We start from the raw sequence: 19,470 nt of genomic DNA on the forward strand, positions 1-19,470 counted from the left end.
CTATCCCATTTTAAAGAGATTTTAGAGAGAAAGATGCAAAATGTTGCTTGGGGAGAACAAGGGTACATACCAGCCTATTCCCAAGGAAATCAGGTTAATGGTCCCTGTCTTGCTCTGCTGTGCTGGGGTGGGGTGGCAATGAAATTACCAGTGCAGCAGGACATCAGAGGAACCCCTGACCAACAGTAGATTTGAATGCAGATGGAAAACAATGGCGTATATAGAAGGGCAGCATTTGGGTGTGCATCCAATTTACACAACAGTTTCTAATCTAGAAAGTGTAGAAACCTGCCAATGCACATGGATCTCCTTAGTAGAAATGGGTGTTTGTCTTGTCATAATGCACTGGTGACTTCATAGCACAACAAAACAATAGGGTACTAGGCCAGATGCCTCTGCAATGGGCTGATGTATTCCTTCTTCGCCTTTTAGTTCAGAGTGAGGGCAGCACAAGGGATTTGTTTGCCTTGAGCCACATTTCCACATAGCCAACTCTGATTGCTCCTATGATACCATGACCATGGGATCCTTGTCACCATGACTATAGGATCACACTGACTATAGTATTCTTGATTTACCATGATCACATAGTCAGTAAGAAAAATATTAGCTGAAAAACATTAAGCATTTCTTGGGCAGGGTAGCAAACATAGGTGGATGGATGTGGAAAAGGTAAGCTTTAGGATAGGATTCAGTGAACATTTGAGGGGTATAAAAAGTGTGCTGTCCCCAGAATTCAGTGTAGCACTAGTTTGACTAGGGATGAGGGAGAAACTAGATTCGGTTCATATTTAAATCCAAATTTATCAAATTCATACTTTCTGAAACAATGGCATCCTTCTAAATTCACACTTATACAAATATTTTGATTCCCTTCTCCAACCAATGTTTACAAACATACAAATATAAGGGGGAAATGTGCTTAAAAATGATCAGATTAGTGAAAATAACTTACAACAATGCATTATTTTAAGAGAAATTGCTTGCAAAAATGTGAACATTAGTCAAAACTGCATATGAGAAATTTGCACTGAAATGCTAAAGAATTTTCACAAATTTCTGCAAAACTGAATTTAATTTGGAGAATGAGAAACTAAGAGAATGGAAATTGACAGGTCTTTCCATCCCTAGTTTGAACTCAATGACGCTTTTGAGTAATCTTATTTAGCACTGCCATGGTATCCTGAAATTATAAACATTTATGTATTAGCTTTCTAAAACCTTTCTCAACTCAAGCATCTATATGGCTAATGCTATACTTTTTTCTCTCTTTGAAGGCAAACTATTGCCTTTTGAAATGACTTTGCCAACATGCCTTTTGGCTGTTTTTCCTGTCAATATTTTACTTTATATATAAAAATAAACATTAAAAAACCAAACTAATAAAAAAAGCTGTGTTCCATTAAATATGTGTAATGGAGCGTTGTGATGTTCATTTCATCTGCGGCATTCTCTTATGCATGTTTAATTGGAAGTAATTCCCATCATGCTCAGTAGGATACACTGGTAGCAAACTTTAAAAATCAAAAAACTATACAGGGATAAAAACATAGAAAAAAACTATTCACAAAATTTAAACAACAAACATTATCCATTGGATTGGATTTTTCTTCAATGAATGGTGAAGGTGGTTTTTTAAATACATTGTTGGGACACTAGCCACAAGGACTTAAAACCTGTTTTTGCGCAGTAACCGTATTTGCACGTGGGAGAGGAGGTGGGAGGGAGGCAGGGGAAATAAGGGACTGTGCTGTTTTATTGTAACAATGAGAAAATCTTAATAAACTATGAGTGGATCTCAAACTTTTTTCCTATGGACCATGTGAAGATTGCTGAGGGTCTTGGCACACCACTTAATGATTTTTTTCTGCCTGTTGTAACAATTGTAATGTACTGTACTAGGTGCTGAATAATTTTAATTGCATTTTTATTACTTCTTTTATTTCTTAAGTTGTATTTTATTGTATTACAATCTGCATTCCATAGAATTCAAACTGTAATACAATAAAATACCATATAAGAAATAAAAGAAGCAATCAAAATACAATTAAGAAATCAATATGAATAGTGAATGTGGACATGCTATGGGCCACCTAAATGAAGTTCGTGGACCACTGGTGATCCATGGACCAGATTTTGGGAACCTCTGCTATAGATAACCACCACCACCACCACCACCCTTGCTGATCATTGTGATTACACAGCTTCTCTTACTATCTTGGATTATTGGTGTGTTATTAAAAGCGTAAGGCTAATCTCATGCTACATTCATTAGCTTACCTGAATTTGTTGGTGAGGGAATATGAGTGACATAAGGATGATGCTGAAATTTGGGAGGATTGTCATTGACATCTGCCACTGTAACAAGGACACTTGTAGAACTGGAAAGAGCCTCTGGGAAGCCACCATCTTTGGCCACAACGATCAAAGTGTAATTCTCCTTAGCCTCTCTATCCAACAGAGCACTTGTGATGATTTGCCCAGTTGAAGGGTTAATTGTGAACTGTGAATTTCCGCCACTGAGACTATAACTGCATGAAAAGAAGGAGGGAGGCATTTTCCATACCTATTTTTATTGTGAAATGTGCCGATTTATATTTCTACAAATTGCATATTCTAGAAAATATTTAAAATATTTATAGTCTCTCCTTCCACCCAGAAGGATCTATAAGGCAGATTAACATCAATATAAAACAACACATTTAAAAACATAACCAAACAACAATACACCCATAGTGCCAGCAGCAATAAAATGACACAGATGAATAAAGATCTAAAGACAACAAACAATTGCTTTTGTTCTTCAAACATTCTTATGATTTTACAATTTTCTAAACCATTTCACAGCCTGAAGCCATCACACAGAGTATAAGATGAAAATAAATAAAAAGCTTTAAAAACAACAAAATCATTTCACAGATGTACAATTAATATTCCAAAAATGGCTGAGTCGCACTTCAGGGAAAACCTTCTTAAACAAAAATGTCTTCATGACATTAGGCATTTTCCATACCAATTTTCATTGTGAAATGTGCTGATTTATATTTCTACAAATTCTATATTCTAGAGAATATTTAAAATATTCATATTCTCCCGTTCCACCAGAGGGCTGCTGGCTGCAACACTAACAGCCCAGTTTCTAATACAAACTAAGCAGACCTCTGGGGCATGTGGCACTCTCAGCAGTGCCCCATCTGAGAAGCATAGTTGCATGGAAAGGATAAATGCAGTAACCTGGGTCACAAGTTGTGTAGGCCTTTAAATTTCAAAACCAAAACCTTGAACTACTCCCAGTAGCATATTGGCAGCTAGTGTAGCTCTTTCAGTAAAGCTGTTATATGGTGTCAATGGGATACTCCAGTCACTGGCTACAGCATCCAGATTAAAACAAAGGAAAGCTGAACATAGAGCATATTGCAGTAATTCACTTTTGAGGATACCAGTGGCAAGATGCCAGTAGCCAAGTTACTTCAGTTGAGAATGACAGTAACTGTCTTACCAACTGAAGCAGGTAAAAGGCACTGTGCATTTTATGACAAAGATGGGTCACAGGAGCACCCCCAGGCTCTGTTCCTTCACAGGAAGTTCAACTCCATCTTGAACAGGTAAAAACAACCTATCTCATTGAAATGGCAACCAGGGCCTCTGTCATGTCAGGGTTTAATATCTGTTGATTGGCCCTTGTTCAGCCCACTTCTGCACCCAGACATTGGTCCAGAGTCTGCATGGCCACTCCCAATTAAGATGTTATGGAAGCATAGAGCAGTGTGTCATCAGCATACTTGATGACATTTTGATTCAGATCGCCAAATGACTGTTACCAATGGCTTCATATAGATGTTAAACAGCACTGGGGACAAAACAGTGCCCTATGGCACCCCATAGCATGCTTCACCCCTTCCCACAAGTAACACATGAAGGGATTCAATGTCACATATATACAAATGAGTTCTTCCATAGAGAAGAACTGCAGACTACAGCAGCGATACATTTTGGAATTATTCAGAAGAATGAATTCATGATAAATATTTAGAAATATTTCCTCCTAATTTTCAATCAAATTGAGAAATGAAAATAATAAGAAATGTCTGAGATACTGCCTATAATCGGATGGAGAGAAAAAATAAGCACTCCTCACTATCTATTTATCCTAGGAAAATGCCCTAGGTTGCAAAATAATTGCTCAATTATTATTTAATAGGAATTTATAATTAACTGCTATTTCTAACATATAGATAAGATCCTGCATCACTGAGTCCCAACAGACAATTTTCAGATGAGTCTCGTTTTGGGGTCTGACAACAATCCTCGGCTATCAAAGTTTCCCTTGAATTTTAATATGTGGTAACTCTGACTGAGAATGAAGATAGGGCTACTTGCTTCTGTGTTACGTGCCAAGCTCTGGGGCAGCTCAAATGGCTTCACTTGATTGTGAGGACTCCACAACATTCAAGAAAGGGAGTGGATGACAGAGCAACGGCCTCATCTCCTGTCATACTGGAAGGTCTACACATACACTTCTGTTCTCCAGCTTTCAATCTGGAAAAGCTACAAAAATGGCATAAAGCTGCTACTCCACATTGCAATTCATGACACTGTTAATATCTCCAAAGCTTTCTGCTCTGTCCCACACGGATAGTCTTTATTTTTATTTTACTAATCTATGCAGAATTTTCTGGGTTGTTTGTCTGTATCTCATGGTTCATAGTTGTTTAAAGCATGTAAAGTTTCATTTCCTGAATTTGTGCATGCTTGCAAAACCTGATTGATGGATTTTTTTTAAAAAAAACGTAATCACTAAGACTGCAATCTAGATTCCATTCCCCCAGCAAATTATCAACCTTTTTTAAAAAAAGTTAAACTGCATCTCTACAAATCAGTATAAAGCTTGATACCTGTTGTCTGTATTTTTTGGGTCACAGGGAAAGAATAATACAACAGGACTATGCAGAGAGTCCCGTTAGTGGTTTTTTTAAAGAAAAAAATATACGATTTTTTTCTAGGAATGAATGTAACAATCAACTCTACTTTGCAATGCCATGGTTCTACATGGTTAGAAGGCTTTCCAAAATAAGTTTCCATGGGGAAAAATGACATGCAATTAAAAGCTTCATTCTGCCACATTTTCATAAGATTATTGGCTGCTTTTTAGGCAAACATGACAGATGCCAAGAATGCCAGCACTCACAAAAAGTTACCAAGAAAATTACAGTCTTTAAAATATTTCAAGCATTCTTTTTATTTCTTTTGTACTTTAATATCTACATGCAATTGTGATTGATATTTTGGTTATTTAAAAAGTAATTTGACTTGCAAAAGAAAAAAATAAGTGAGCAGTTTAGCTTCATTTGTGCCTTTTAATCAACAGTAAACTAATGTTTATACTCACTGAAACCACATGAAAAAGAGTCTATCCTGGTTTCTTGAATGGCAAGTAGTGATGATTAGCAACAAACATAAATCTCTCTGAATTCTATTAGGAATGCATCACTCCTCTGAGCAAATTGCTCAGGCTGTCACTGCCACTTAACCTCTTAGCTTTTCTGGCCCATAGTCAGCAATGGGAATTTCGTGGAAAAACATGGAGGTGTCTGTAGAAATGTGCAACCATTTTGCCACAAAACCAACCCATCAAATGCTGACTTTTCAGAAGCTGAGAGTTAGAAAGAAATCAGTTCAATGGCCATGCATAGAAATGACATTGTCAAGTCTGTGGAATTTGTCATCACATAACGGATGAAGAATATTAACCACTCATAACCCAACCTAGTCTGCCATGTGACCTTGAAATGTTGAGGTAAGGCCCCAGGATATAAGGTCCATAAGATCACACCTTATGTGTGAATTTTAGATTTAAATGTTGCATTTGAAATAGTTCAGTTTAAACTGGGAGGTGGGGAGGCCTGGATCTGGCTGGTGTGCCAGATCATTCTCTTTCCCACCCTTTTATTGGTGGGTGGTATCGCCTACCGGACAATCACCTAGTGTCACAATGACATCAGGTGACTTTTTTGTGCTTCACATGTCTTGCAGAGCACTTTGCAAAGAGTTTCTCAAGAGCTGACAATCAGCTGATTGTCAGGTCTTGATAAGCCCCTTTCAAAACACCATTCTGTGAAAGACCAATCCAAATTGCATTTGCATTTTTACAAATTTGTAGGGCTGTACAATATCTCAGAGAGGAGGTCAGGTGTCGTGTTTCTGGTGCATTCACTATATCTGCCCAATTTCCTTGCTTTTTAAAGTTTGATAGAAATATCTGTTAGCTATAGGTACATTCTTAAACTGCAAGGATTTTTTGCTTAGAGAATTTCTCTGCTTTTTAATCCGGGAGGTAAGAAATGAGATTCTGTGCAAGTTTTCTGAGAATGAATTGATCATTTGCAGGCTTACTGAGTTCAGTGGGACCTACTCCTCTGCAATCATGTTTAGCATAGGTGAAACTGACCACGGGGGAGGAGGAGAAAACGGAGGGAGGGAGGGTTGGAGTAGGTGGGGGAGGAAGAGGAAGAAAGATAGGTGGGAAGAAGGGAGGAGGGGGGAAGGAGAGAGGGAAAAGGAGAGGAGAGAGGGGAAGGGGAAATGCAGGTCTGATCATTTGCATGCTTATTATGTTCAATGGTATTTACTCCTGTGCAATCATGTTTAGGATAGGTGAAATTGACCATGCGGGAGGAGGAGAAGGGGGAGGAGAGAAGAAAAGGGGAGAGGAAGGGAGGGGAGAGGGGAAAGTTGGGGGAGGGGAAGAGGGGGAGGGGATTGGAAGGGGAGGCACAGGAGGGAGGGGATAGGAGGGATAGGAGGAAGGAATCATGGTTAGGATGGGTAAAACTGACCGTGTGGGAGAAAGAGAAGGGGTGGGGGAAGAAGGAGGGAATTAGAAGGGGAGAGGAGGGGCAGAGAAAGGGGAGGGAAAAGGCAAGAGGGAGGGGATAGGAGGGAGGATGGCAGGGCAGGTTTGATCATTTGTATGCTTTTTGAGTTCAATGGGATTTACTCCTGTACAGTCATGCTTAGGATGGGTGAAACTGACCTGGGGGAGGGGCTGGAGAAGGGGGAGAGAAAGGGAGGTAGGGGGAGGGGAGGAGATTGGGTAGGTGGGCACTGCGCAGAAGGCAAGTCCCTTTCCTTTTCAAAAGGAAAACATTATGAACAGTTTCATTTTTCAGCTTTCCTCCCACCTTTTATTCTACAGCAGGCACATGTACCCTCCCACCCAAATTTAAACCAAAGCTGTCCCTGGTCACACCCACACCAGACCTTTATTTCACTTTGGACAGTCATGGCTTCTCTCAAAGAATCCTGGGAAGTGTAGTTTGTGAAGGGGGAAGCCTTGACTGTCTACATGAAATAAATGTCTGGCATGGGTGTGGCCACCTGATTAGCCAAGCCAAACAGCTGTGAGCTTTTAGAACACTGACAGTTGGTTCTTACAGAGCATGCCCATGCTTATCATTAACTTCAATGTTACATTTCTTAAATTAATTAAAAATCAGCCATGCATTTTTTTAACTTTTAAACTACAGAGGATGAAGGTCAGAGTATGGGACAAGGTCAGCAATAGGATTACAGGTACTCTGTGAACATGGCTGATTTTTAATGAATTTCAACAGATTATGAGACCACTGACAGAAAAAAGTCCAACAGGGATCTGGATTTTTTTCTCTTGTTTTACACTTTGAACTCTCAGTACTCTCCATGTTTGTATGTATCACCATGAAAACTTAAGAGTGTTTTTAAGCAACTGTTCCTGAGTTCAGGACTATAAGTGTTTCAAGGTTTTGTTTTGAAATGAGCTTATGGGAAGCAGCAGAATGGCATGGGGGTATTTTTAATTTAACATTGAGGAATGCAAAAAATCTGTGCTGGCTATAGTATATAGCCACTCTTGTGGCTGTATAATATATTATTGTTATGCCACAACTGGACAAATCTGGCTACTCAGGTTCAGGATGTAATGCAACAGTTTCAATAGTTTATACAGGGGAGAGCGCTTTTGCACTCAGGTCCTTCTTGCAGGCTTCCCTTGGGCTACTGTCTGAACAGGATGCTAGAGTAGATGGGGCACTGGTGTGATCCAGCAAGTTCTTCTTATGTTTTTATGTTCTGATAGATTGTAACTGAGTATTGCTATACATAGAGTTGCATTCCAGTGGTGGCTTTCCTCTTGTCCAAGGCGCAGCACCCACTTTTGTCAATCCCCCTACTTGACGCAGTCTTCATGTCCCCCCAAATGCTTTTCTTGAGAGATGGAATACCCTCAGCAACAGTATGGGATATAGTGCAGAGGACAGCTGTATATAGGGGTCTGGTGAGCAGGGCCAGCACCAGGCATGACTGGGTCCTTGGGCACCAGCCTGCCCCAGACCCACAGTGCATGCATGCATGCCCCACCTACCTCTCCCATTGCCTCATGTGAATGCTATGTGCACTGCACATGCATGCCTGACATCAACCAAGTTGGCAATGAGGCCTTCTGTAAGGGGATGATGCCCCCACTGCCATCTTGGTTCATGGCATGCATGCACTACGCTATGTGCACACATGCCTACCAGCAACCAAGATGGTGGCAGGGACACCAGCCCCTTAGGGAAGCTTCTGCCACCATCTTGGTTGATGATGGGTATGTGCACACAATACGCATGGCATACACAGCAATAGGAAAGGTAGATGGGGCATGCGTGCATGCTTATTGAAGCCTGCATGCTCTTATGGGGGGGTTGCCCGAGAGCTCCCTCTCTGTTATCTGCAGCAGGGTTGGGAATGAAAGCTGCCGCAGATCATGGAACAGGAACACTATCCTCCCATCTTAGAGAGGGGCCCTTTAGGGGCCCCTCTGGGCAGCAGGGACCTCGGCCAGGGCCCAACCTGGCCACCCTTTGGTGCTGGCCTTGCTAGTGAATCACGTGTAAAAAGAACCATTTTCCATTAGCACAAAGCTATTATTGGATACAACCCAATATGTCTTCTCAGCCCATCTAAATGTGGCTGAAATATAGAGTTTTTTCATCCATAAGAACATAAGAGCCTGCTGGATCAGGCCAGTGGCCCATCTAGTCCAGCATCCTGTTCTCACAGTGGCCAACCAGGTGCCTGGGGGAAGCCCGCAAGCAGGACCCGAGTGCAAGAACACTCTCCCCTCCTGAGGCTTCCGCCAACTGGTTTTCAGAAGCATGCTGCCTCTGACTAGGGTGGCAGAGCACAGCCATCACGGCTAGTAGCCATTGATAGCCCTGTCCTCCATGAATTTGTCTAATCTTCTTTTAAAGCCATCCAAGCTGGTGGCCATTACTGCATCTTGTGGGAGCAAATTCCATAGTTTAACTATACGCTGAGTAAAGAAGTACTTCCTTTTGTCTGTCCTGAATCTTCCAACATTCAGCTTCTTTGAATGTCCACGAGTTCTAGTATTATGAGAGAGGGAGAAGAACTTTTCTCTATCCACTTTCTCAATGCCATGCATAATTTTATACACTTCTATCATGTCTCCTCTGACCCGCCTTTTCTCTAAACTAAAAAGCCCCAAATGCTGCAACCTTTCCTCGTAAGGGAGTCGCTCCATCTCCTTGATCATTCTGGTTGCCCTCTTCTGAACCTTTTCCAACTCTATAATATCCTTTTTGAGATGAGGCGACCAGAACTGTACACAGTATTCCAAATGCGGCCGCACCATAGATTTATACAACAGCATTATCATATCGGCTGTTTTATTTTCAATACCTTTCCTAATTATCGCTAGCATGGAATTTGCCTTTTTCACAGCTGCCGCACACTGGGTCGACATTTTCATCGTGCTGTCCACTACAACCCCGAGGTCTCTCTCCTGGTCGGTCACCGCCAGTTCACACCCCATGAGCGTATATGTGAAATTAAGATTTTTTGCTCCAATATGCATAATTTTACACTTGTTTATATTGAATTGCATTTGCCATTTTTCCGCCCATTCACTCAGTTTGGAGAGGTCTTTTTGGAGCTCTTCGCAATCCCTTTTTGTTTTAACAACCCTGAACAATTTAGTGTCGTCAGCAAACTTGGCCACTTCACTGCTCACTCCTAATTCTAGGCCATTAATGAACAAGTTGAAAAGTACAGGTCCCAATACCGATCCTTGAGGGACTCCACTTTCTACAGCCCTCCATTGGGAGAACTGTCCGTTTATTCCTACTCTCTGCTTTCTGCTTCTTAACCAATTCCTTATCCACAAGAGGACCTCTCCTCTTATTCCATGACTGCTAAGCTTCCTCAGAAGCCTTTGGTGAGGTACCTTGTCAAACGCTTTTTGAAAGTCTAAGTACACTATGTCCACTGGATCACCTCTATCTATATGCTTGTTGACACTCTCAAAGAATTCTAATAGGTTACTGAGACAGGACTTTCCCTTGCAGAAGCCATGCTGGCTCTGCTTCAGCAAGGCTTGTTCTTCTATGTGCTTGGTTAATCTAGCTTTAATAATACTTTCTACCAGTTTTCCAGGGACAGAAGTTAAGCTAACTGGCCTGTAATTTCCGGGATCCCCTCTGGATCCCTTTTTGAAGATTGGTGTTACATTTGCCACTTTCCAGTCCTCAGGCACGGAGGAGGACCCGAGGGACAAGTTACATATTTTAGTTAGCAGATCAGCAATTTCACCTTTGAGTTCTTTGAGAACTCTCGGGTGGATGCCATCCGGGCCCGGTGATTTGTCAGTTTTTATATTGTCCATTAAGCTTAGAACTTCCTCTCTCGTTACCACTATTTGTCTCAGTTCCTCAGAATCCCTTCCTGCAAATGTTAGTTCAGGTTCAGGGATCTGCCCTATATCTTCCACTGTGAAGACAGATGCAAAGAATTCATTTAGCTTCTCTGCAATCTCCTTATCGTTCTTTAGGACACCTTTGACTCCCTTATCATCCAAGGGTCCAATTGTCTCCCTAGATGGTCTCCTGCTTTGAATGTATTTATAGAATTTTTTGTTCTTGGTTTTTATGTTCTTAGCAATGTGCTCCTCAAATTCTTTTTTAGCATCCCTTATTGTCTTCTTGCATTTCTTTTGCCAGAGTTTGTGTTCTTTTTTATTTTCTTCATTCGGACAAGACTTCCATTTTCTGAAGGAAGACTTTTTGCCTCTAAGAGCTTCCTTGACTTTGCTTGTTAACCATGCTGGCATCTTCTTGGCCCTGGCGGTACCTTTTCTGATCTGCGGTATGCACTCCAGTTGAGCTTCTAATATAGTGTTTTTAAACAACTTCCAAGCATTTTCGAGTGATGTGACCCTCTGGACTTTGTTTTTCAGCTTTCTTTTTACCAATCCCCTCATTTTTGTGAAGTTTCCTCTTTTGAAGTCAAGTTCAGCTAAAGTCTTTCTTTAGCTAAAGTCTGTCACAGGTCAGTTCAGGGCCAGCCCTACAATTAGACAGTGAAGTGGCCATCTTAGGTAGCAGATGTTGGGTGTCACGAAACAGCAGCAACTTGTTAGTTATTTAATTAATTAATCATAACAGTATTTTTATTGCCAGGGAGGGACAGAGCTGTTAATTTTCTGCCTGAAATGCTCAAGTGAGTTAACTAGCCTTTTTGACTTGCAGAAGGGGTACTACTTTCTGCTTCAAGCAGCAAAACTTCTTTGGCTGGCCCTGTACTGATATTGTATTTGTGGAAAATGCAAGATAAAACTCATCCTCATTTCTCCTTTGCTCCTGAAGGATTATGGAAAAATAGGCCCTAAAGTAAACAGCATCAAGAGTACCACAAATAGAGATTGTACCTGATGATAGCATTCACTGATGCATCAGAATCAGAGGAGTTCACAAGCAAAACGTCTGTCCCTGTGGGTGCATCCTCCGGAATGGTTTTGGAATACACATTAAAGGCAAATTTGGGGACGTTATCATTGACATCAACTACTTTGACAGCAATAGTTCCAGTGCCAGTAAGGGCAGGACTTCCTAGGAGGAAAAAAAGATATTTAAAATGCTAGAGGTTACCCAAGTTACAATACTAACACTGGATATGCCACTGTTCATTTATTATCTCACACATGAACTTGCCACAGTTCACAGAGCTAGGAAGCCAAATCCATGCAAAGAGCAAGGTCAGGTTTGTTTTTTAAGAAAGTCATCTGGAACTCAAAGTATGAAGTTTCACAGGAAAAGTTTTAATCTCTTATTATCAAGTAAAGGGTTTGCTGCTTGCAAAGAGAAATTGAGAACAATACACAAAGAGTGACCTGCAGTGGACTGGATTGATTCGATGACTGAAATTGGTCATCCTGTGAGAGCCACTATTGTAAACAAGGTCATAGCTGAACATTCCACGCCAATATGTGTAACAAAATCTGGACTGCCACTTTTTGTTAAGAGAAATCTAAGTGTGGATATGGCTATTTGGGGCAGAGAAGTGATGAGGGAGGGGTACTTAACTCTTTCCATGCCTGCTGCATAGAGTTTCTGCTGCATAAGATATATTCCTCCATGGAGGCGCAGATACATGTTTGCAAGGGTTAAATCACATCTGTGATCATAATATAGTGAGGTCATTTAAGCATCTGCAGAATGCTCGTCTACCACTTCTGAATGATGACAGCCCACTCTGCACATCTGTCTCAATGCCACTAAGTTTTAGGATACTTTGAAAATGGCTGAATAATCTTGCTAGTAGCAGAACGGTAAAATTCAGTGGAGAGAGAAGCAAAGCTCTGAGATCAAAGGAGGCAAAGTCCAGGAAAGCACTTATCTTGCCTACTCTGTTTGGCCCCCAATGAGGTTTTATGTTCCCTCCAAGTCACCCTCAAATTTGTCATTTTATTGCTCCTGTGATGCCATGGTGCAAAAAAGGTTTTTCTGTTCTCCCAAGTCCCCCAAATTTGTCCATTTAAAAAAATTAAAATAAACTTTTTAAAAAATTTAAAAATTAACTTTACCATAAGTGAAAACAGGCAAGATTGTCCTCCTACAACTACCAGATCCTCTAGCCTGATACCCTCAAAATCTTCTTTCTAGAGCTCAAAGCTACCTCTCTCAGTCTGACCTAAAGTGGTAGACAAGTTGGTACCCTCCAGATGTCTATTTTTATTTATTTATTTATTTGTTAAATTTTTATACCGCCCCACTAGCATAGCTCTCTGGGCGGTGTACAACAAGAATACAAATATATAACAATACAATTCCATAATATAATACAACAAAAACATAAATAAAAATAATAAATCAGAATCAATTACAGCAAACTTAAGAACTAAATTAAAATTAGATTAAAATGCCTTGGAAAAGAGGAAGGTTTTAACTTGGCGCCGAAAAGATAGCAATGCCGCACCAAGCGGACCTCATTGGGGAGACTATTCCACAGTTCGGGGGCCACCACTGAGAAGGCCCGAGTTCTTGTTGACACCCTCCGAGCTTCGCTATGAGTCGGAACTCGGAGGAGGGCCTTCGATGTAGAACGCAGTGTCCGGGCAGGTTCATATCGGGAGAGGCGTTCCAACAGATATTGTGGTCCCGCGCCGTATAAGGCTTTATAGGTTAAGACCAACACTTTGAATCTGGCCCGGAAGCGTATTGGTAGCCAGTGCAAGCGCGCCAGGACAGGTGTTATGTGTTCAGACCGCTTGGTCCTTGTTATTAATCTGGCCGCCGCGTTTTGCACGAGCTGTAGCTTCCGAACTGTCTTCAAAGGCAGCCCTACGTAGAGCGCATTGCAGTAATCCAATCGCGAGGTTACCAGAGCATGTACAACTGATGTAAGGTCCTCCCTGCTCAGATAGGGACGTAGCTGGGCCACCAACCAAAGTTGGTAGAACGCATTCCGTGCCACCGAGGCTACTTGAGCCTCAAGTGACAGGGAAGGATCTAAAAAGACCCCCAGACTACGAACCCGCTCCTTTAGGGGGAGTGTAACCCCGTCCAGGACAGGATGTATATCCACCATCTGATCAGAGAAACCACCCACCAACAGCATCTCAGTCTTGTCTGGATTGAGCCTCAGTTTGTTAGCTCTCATCCAGTCCATTATCGCGGCCAGGCAACAGTTCAGCACATTGACAGCCTCACCTGAAGAAGATGAAAAGGAGAAGTAGAGCTGCGTGTCATCAGTGTACTGATGGCAACGCACTCCAAAACTCCTGATGACCGCACCCAACGGCTTCATGTAGATGTTGAAAAGCATGGGAGACAGAACTGACCCCTGCGGGACTCCATATTGAAGAACCCACAGTGTCAAGCAATGTTCCCCAAGCACTACCTTCTGGAGACGACCCGCCAAGTAGGAGCGGAACCACTGCCAACCAGTACCTCCAACTCCCAACTCCGCGAGCCTCTCCAGAAGGATACCATGGTCGATGGTATTAAAAGCCGCTGAGAGATCAAGGAGAATCAACAGAGTTACACTCCCTCCATCCCTCTCCCGACATAGGTCATCGTACAGGGCGACCAAGGCTGTCTCGGTGCCAAAACCGGGCCTAAAACCCGATTGAAATGGATCTAAATAATCGGTTTCATCCAATAGTGCCTGGAGCTGGCCAGCAACCACTCGTTCCAAGATCTTGCCTTAGACTATGACTCCAATCATTCCTAGTCATTAACCATGCTGGCTGGGATTGATGGCAATTGTAGTCCAACAACATCTGGACAGCACCAGGATGCCTTCCCCACACAGACTTTGCTGACTTGCCCTGATCACGCATAACGTTTATGTAGATGCAAGCTACAGAGAATCTAATGACACTTACTCCCGAGGAAGTGTGCATACAGTTGCAGCCTACATTCAGTTTTCAGGCCAATAGTAATGTTGTACTGCTGCACTTTACAGATAGATTTCTTCCTCAGTTACAAACACACTTACTTACTGTATATCCCACCCTTACTCCCAGAAGAAACCCAAGGCAGCAAACAAAAACACTAAAAACCACTCTAAGACATCCCAAAAACAAAAGACACCAAAACATATAGAAAATCACATACTGGAACATATTAGAACATTAAACATTAAAACTTTAAAAACATATTAAAACAAAATTTGTTAAAAGCAGTCTTTTAAATTTTTTAAAAAGCATCTTAAAAAGCAATTCCAGCACAGACGCAGACTGGGATAAGGTCTCTACTTAAAAAGCTTGTTGAAAGAGGAAGGTCTTCAATAGGCGCCAAAAACATGAGATGGTGCCTGTCCAATATTTAAGGGGAGAGAAATTCAAAGTGGTGCTGCCACAACACTAGGGCCGGCACCAGAGGCGGCCAGGTTGGGCCCTGGCCAAGGGTCCCTGTGGCCCAGAAGGGCCCCTGAAGGGCCTCTCCTTAGGGTGGGAGGGTAGTGCTCCTGTTCTACAATCCGCATCAGCATTGACTCCCGACCCTGCACAGATCACAGACAGGGAGCTCCCAGGCACCCCCCATACAGGCTGCACAAGCTTCAATAAGCCCAAATGCATGCCCTGCCTATCTTTCCTGTTGCCCCATGTGAATGCCATGCGTGCTGCATGTGCAACTCTACCATCAGCCAAGATGGCGGCAGGGGCTTCTCTAAGGGGCTAATGTTCCTGCTGCCATCTTAGTTGATGGCAGGCATGTGCATGTGTAGTGTAGCATGCATATTTGTAATCAGCCAAGATAGCAGCAGGGGCAGCAGCCCCATAGGGAAGCCCCTGCTGCCATCTTGGTTGATAGTAGGGTTGCATGTGCAGTGCACATGGCATTCACATGAGGCAACAGGAAAGACAGATGGGGTGTGCAGGCAGGCACCATGGATCTTGGACAGGGTGGTGCCCAAGGCCCCTGTCATGCCTGGAATCAGCCTTGCACAACACTAAAGGTCTGCTTCCTATATCGTGCAGAACAAACCTCCTGACCTCACCTGCAAAGCACAGGGAACAACTGGGTATATAAGGAGTAAGACAATCTTTCAGGTATCCTGGTCCCAAGCTGGTCCCAAGCTGTGTAAGGCTTTGTACAACAAAACCACCACCTGGAACTTGGCCTGTTTGCCAATGGGCAGCCAGTGCAATTCTTTCAGCAACAGGGTAACATGCTGGTGATATCTTGCCCCAGTGAGCAGTTGTGCTGCCTCATTTTGCACCGGCTGCAGCTTCCAAACCAACCTCAAGGGCGGCCCCAAATAGAGCACATTACAGTAACCAGGCTATGGTCTGAGGGCACATAAGGCGATCTCCCTGCTGAAGCTAAGCAGGGTCAGGTCTGGTCAATGCCTGGATGGGAGACTGCCTGGGAACCATATGTAAGCCGCTTTGGGTTTCTATCATGAAAAGAAAGGCAGGATATAAATGTAATAAATAAATAAACAAACAAACAAACCAGTGCATAGACAACAGTGATCAGGCTGTCCCGGTCCAGAAATGGCCACAGATGTCTTACCAGCCAAAGTTGGTAAAAGTCACTCCTAGCCACTGAAGTTACCTGGGCCTCTAACAACAAAGATGGACCCAGGAGCACCCCCAAACTATGAACCTGCTCTTTCAGAGGGAGTACCACCCCATCCAAAGCAGGCAGTTGATATTTGGGCTCAGGAACCACCAACTCACAGCACCTCAATCTTGCTAGGATTCAGACTCAGTTTATTGGCCCTTATCCAGCACACCACTGAGTCCAGGCACTGGTCCAGGGCTTGCAAGGCCTCTCCTGATTCAGTTGTTACAGTGAAATAGAGCTGAGTATCATCAGCATACTGCTGACACCTCACCCCAAATATCCTGATGACCACTCCCAAGGGCTGCATATAGATGTTAAACTTGGAATTATGTGTTTTGGTTTCAGTGGAACTTATATCCAAGTAAATGTATTCAGCTTGATGGTATTTTTAAATAATGAAGATATTCCTTTATTCAAAATCAAGCTGCCAGTTCTAAATGGAATGCCATTAAATTAATGGCAAACTGTGCAGACACCTGCTACTCCAAAAAGCAAAAAAAAGAGATGGAAAATGTAAAATAATTTAGAATGATTATAATTGCAATTTATGTTTGGATATTGTTTAAACTGCAGATGGATCCAAATTTATGAAGACCCCAGTAAATTAAATATGTCATCCTGATATATAGAAGCAATTTGACAGGACTGGAATTTTTGCTCAACTGAAACCTGTTGCTTTGCAACAAAGCTGGAGTCAAACATCTACTGAATAGGGCCGTAGAGCAGATGTCATGCACTAGTTTGAACTTTTCCATGGAACAAAACAGGCTCTCTCTCAGCAGAGAAGCCAATCTTTCAAAATGTATTACAATCCAGGCAAAGTCCTGTATTCATTGGTATGATTTTAAAATTGTTAATAAAATAGCAAACGATTTCTTCATTGTTCAGACTTAACCCACAACACATTAAAATGGCATGTCAGCAAATCAATCTATCTTCTAAACAAATGCTAAAGCATGAGAGCAATGGAAATAAAACTGGGGAAATTTAATGGAAATTTAAACTGACACCCTAAAATAATTTAAAAAACCCAAAGTATGATGTTTAATAACACTGTGTATATCATAATGGCAAGGACTAAAAGTTCCTGCAAGCGGAATTCCACTCGTGGAATACTTCCTCTAGCAGTAGGGATAGGGAAATGACCCCCCCCAAACCTTCATTTGTTGCTGTGCTGCTGGAAAGTAAGCTATGGTTTGTCTTAATGTGGCTTGTGGTTTGTCATGCTCCAGACAAACCACAAGCTGTAACAAAGTTTGTTTTTGGTTTACCACTTGTGATTTGTCTGGAGAAGATAAACCATGAGCCCGGGTTCAGACAATATGTTACGTCAAACCACAGGTAGAGCAGCAGCAAGAAAACCAGGAGAGAAGTGCAGCAGCCTCTATCTCCTATCCATCAACCTGCACATTTCATGATAAACCATAGTTTGGCATAACAATGTTTGCACACTGATCCACTAAGAGCTGAATGTTCTGAAATAAATAAATGCCTTAGTACACTAGAACAGTTGGTGACTAGTATGATACCAATTGCAGATCTATCTGGCTAGCTAATGTACATGAGTTACTTAATACGTGGAATGATATGTGCTTGTCTTTCGAGTGGCCCTCGTGTAACTGCACTGTGAATCACACTTTAGCATAATGAAAACAGTAGCTCAGAATTCAAAAGAGACTATTGTCAAAAAAGAATAAGGCTGAGACATGGGATTAACTTCTCCCAAGCTCGTAATTATTTTGTTAGAAAACTCTCCAGGCCTTGAATAAGTAAAGCAAAAAACATATTGGTTAATTCAAATCCTTGGGAAGTGGAGAACGTGAAATTCTTGCTCAGAATGGACAGGAGATCAGATAATTTGTCTGTACAGAAAAGCTGCCACCCAAATCTATGAAGTGATCGCTATGTGAAAATTATTGTTGATATGGCCCATACTTCACTGTCTGATCGCAGCCATATGATTTTATTTTAGATGTTATATCTCCTTTCAAAATCTCAAGTCAAGACAATATGCACTTTGAAGTGATACTAAAAATATGTGTAGTGCATTTAGAGGGTCAAGTATAGACTATAATTCACATTCATAGTCAAACTGGAATGTGAAACTTACATGGACTGTTTCAGCTTTGTGCAGATTTTTGATTCACCATGCTTTTATATACTCTTTCCTGTGATCTGCGGGCACAATAAGGATACACATATCTTTGTGTGCAGCATGACATCCTCTTAAGTACAGGCCTTCAAGAATGTGGGTTTTGCATTGCAATTTAAAAAACAAACAAATCTTAAATATATATATATAAAAATCATTTAACTCTTTTGAAAAATATATTGCTGTTAAAAGACTAGGAAATCTGGTTATTTAAGAAACAACTGACTAAGCCAGTCTTGCCCCTTAATGACTTCTGTATAACCCACAGTAAGCTGACTTTTCTTTGTTATACTTTAAAAACACCCTGTTTGACTCTTGAAGATTAATCAACAGGATCAGTATTCCTTGCCACATGTTCAGGTTTTACTAGTCTTATCCTAGCAATTAAGCTTTCTGTAAGTCTTGGAGCTCAAGAATTAACTCACAGACTTTCAATTTATAAGTTGTAGCATTCTGTTCAATCAGCAGCTTGAGATCATTGTTGCTGAAAGATTTTGAGATAACTTGTAAGTTGGGAAATTTACTTTATACATCACTATGTCTGCTCAAGTAGCATCTGCGGTTACAACAACCTATCTCTATGATAATAGTCTACAATGTCAGAACCACTAAAAAAGACATCCTAAAGCACTGCATTTGTAGAATTTTCACATTACAATATATAGGCTAACAGAAAAAGAAACATCTACAACTGACTGAGTTTTGAGTGCAAACTTTTTAAAATTTGATTTGATATTTGTCCAAATCTATTTTAACAACAGAGACAACACAATAAAAATAAATACGTTCAAAATAAAGCAGCAACAAGAATACACAATCAGGTTTTCACACAAATGGGAACCTACATGTGTAGAACAGTTTCCCCTTTACAGATGTACCCTTCAAAGTCAGGGAAAGCTGGGGCTGGTGAGGCATTACAACAGGTAC

At 41.5% G+C, this 19,470-nt stretch overlaps 1 protein-coding gene across 1 annotated transcript in view; it reads right to left on the reverse strand.

Annotated features, from left to right (window-relative positions):
• The window catches only part of FAT4 (FAT atypical cadherin 4), a 212,107-nt gene that overhangs the window by 59,751 nt on the left and 132,886 nt on the right, over nucleotides 1-19,470 (reverse strand). The window contains exons 7-8 of the mRNA XM_061585097.1: nucleotides 11,744-11,924; nucleotides 2,281-2,531 (exon numbers count right to left, since the gene is read on the reverse strand). Of these exons, the coding sequence (XP_061441081.1) occupies nucleotides 2,281-2,531; nucleotides 11,744-11,924 (432 nt within the window). The remainder of the gene's footprint in view (nucleotides 1-2,280; nucleotides 2,532-11,743; nucleotides 11,925-19,470) is intronic.

The sequence above is a fragment of the Rhineura floridana genome, chromosome 9 (assembly GCF_030035675.1).
Source record: "Rhineura floridana isolate rRhiFlo1 chromosome 9, rRhiFlo1.hap2, whole genome shotgun sequence".
Lineage (NCBI taxonomy): Eukaryota > Metazoa > Chordata > Lepidosauria > Squamata > Rhineuridae > Rhineura > Rhineura floridana.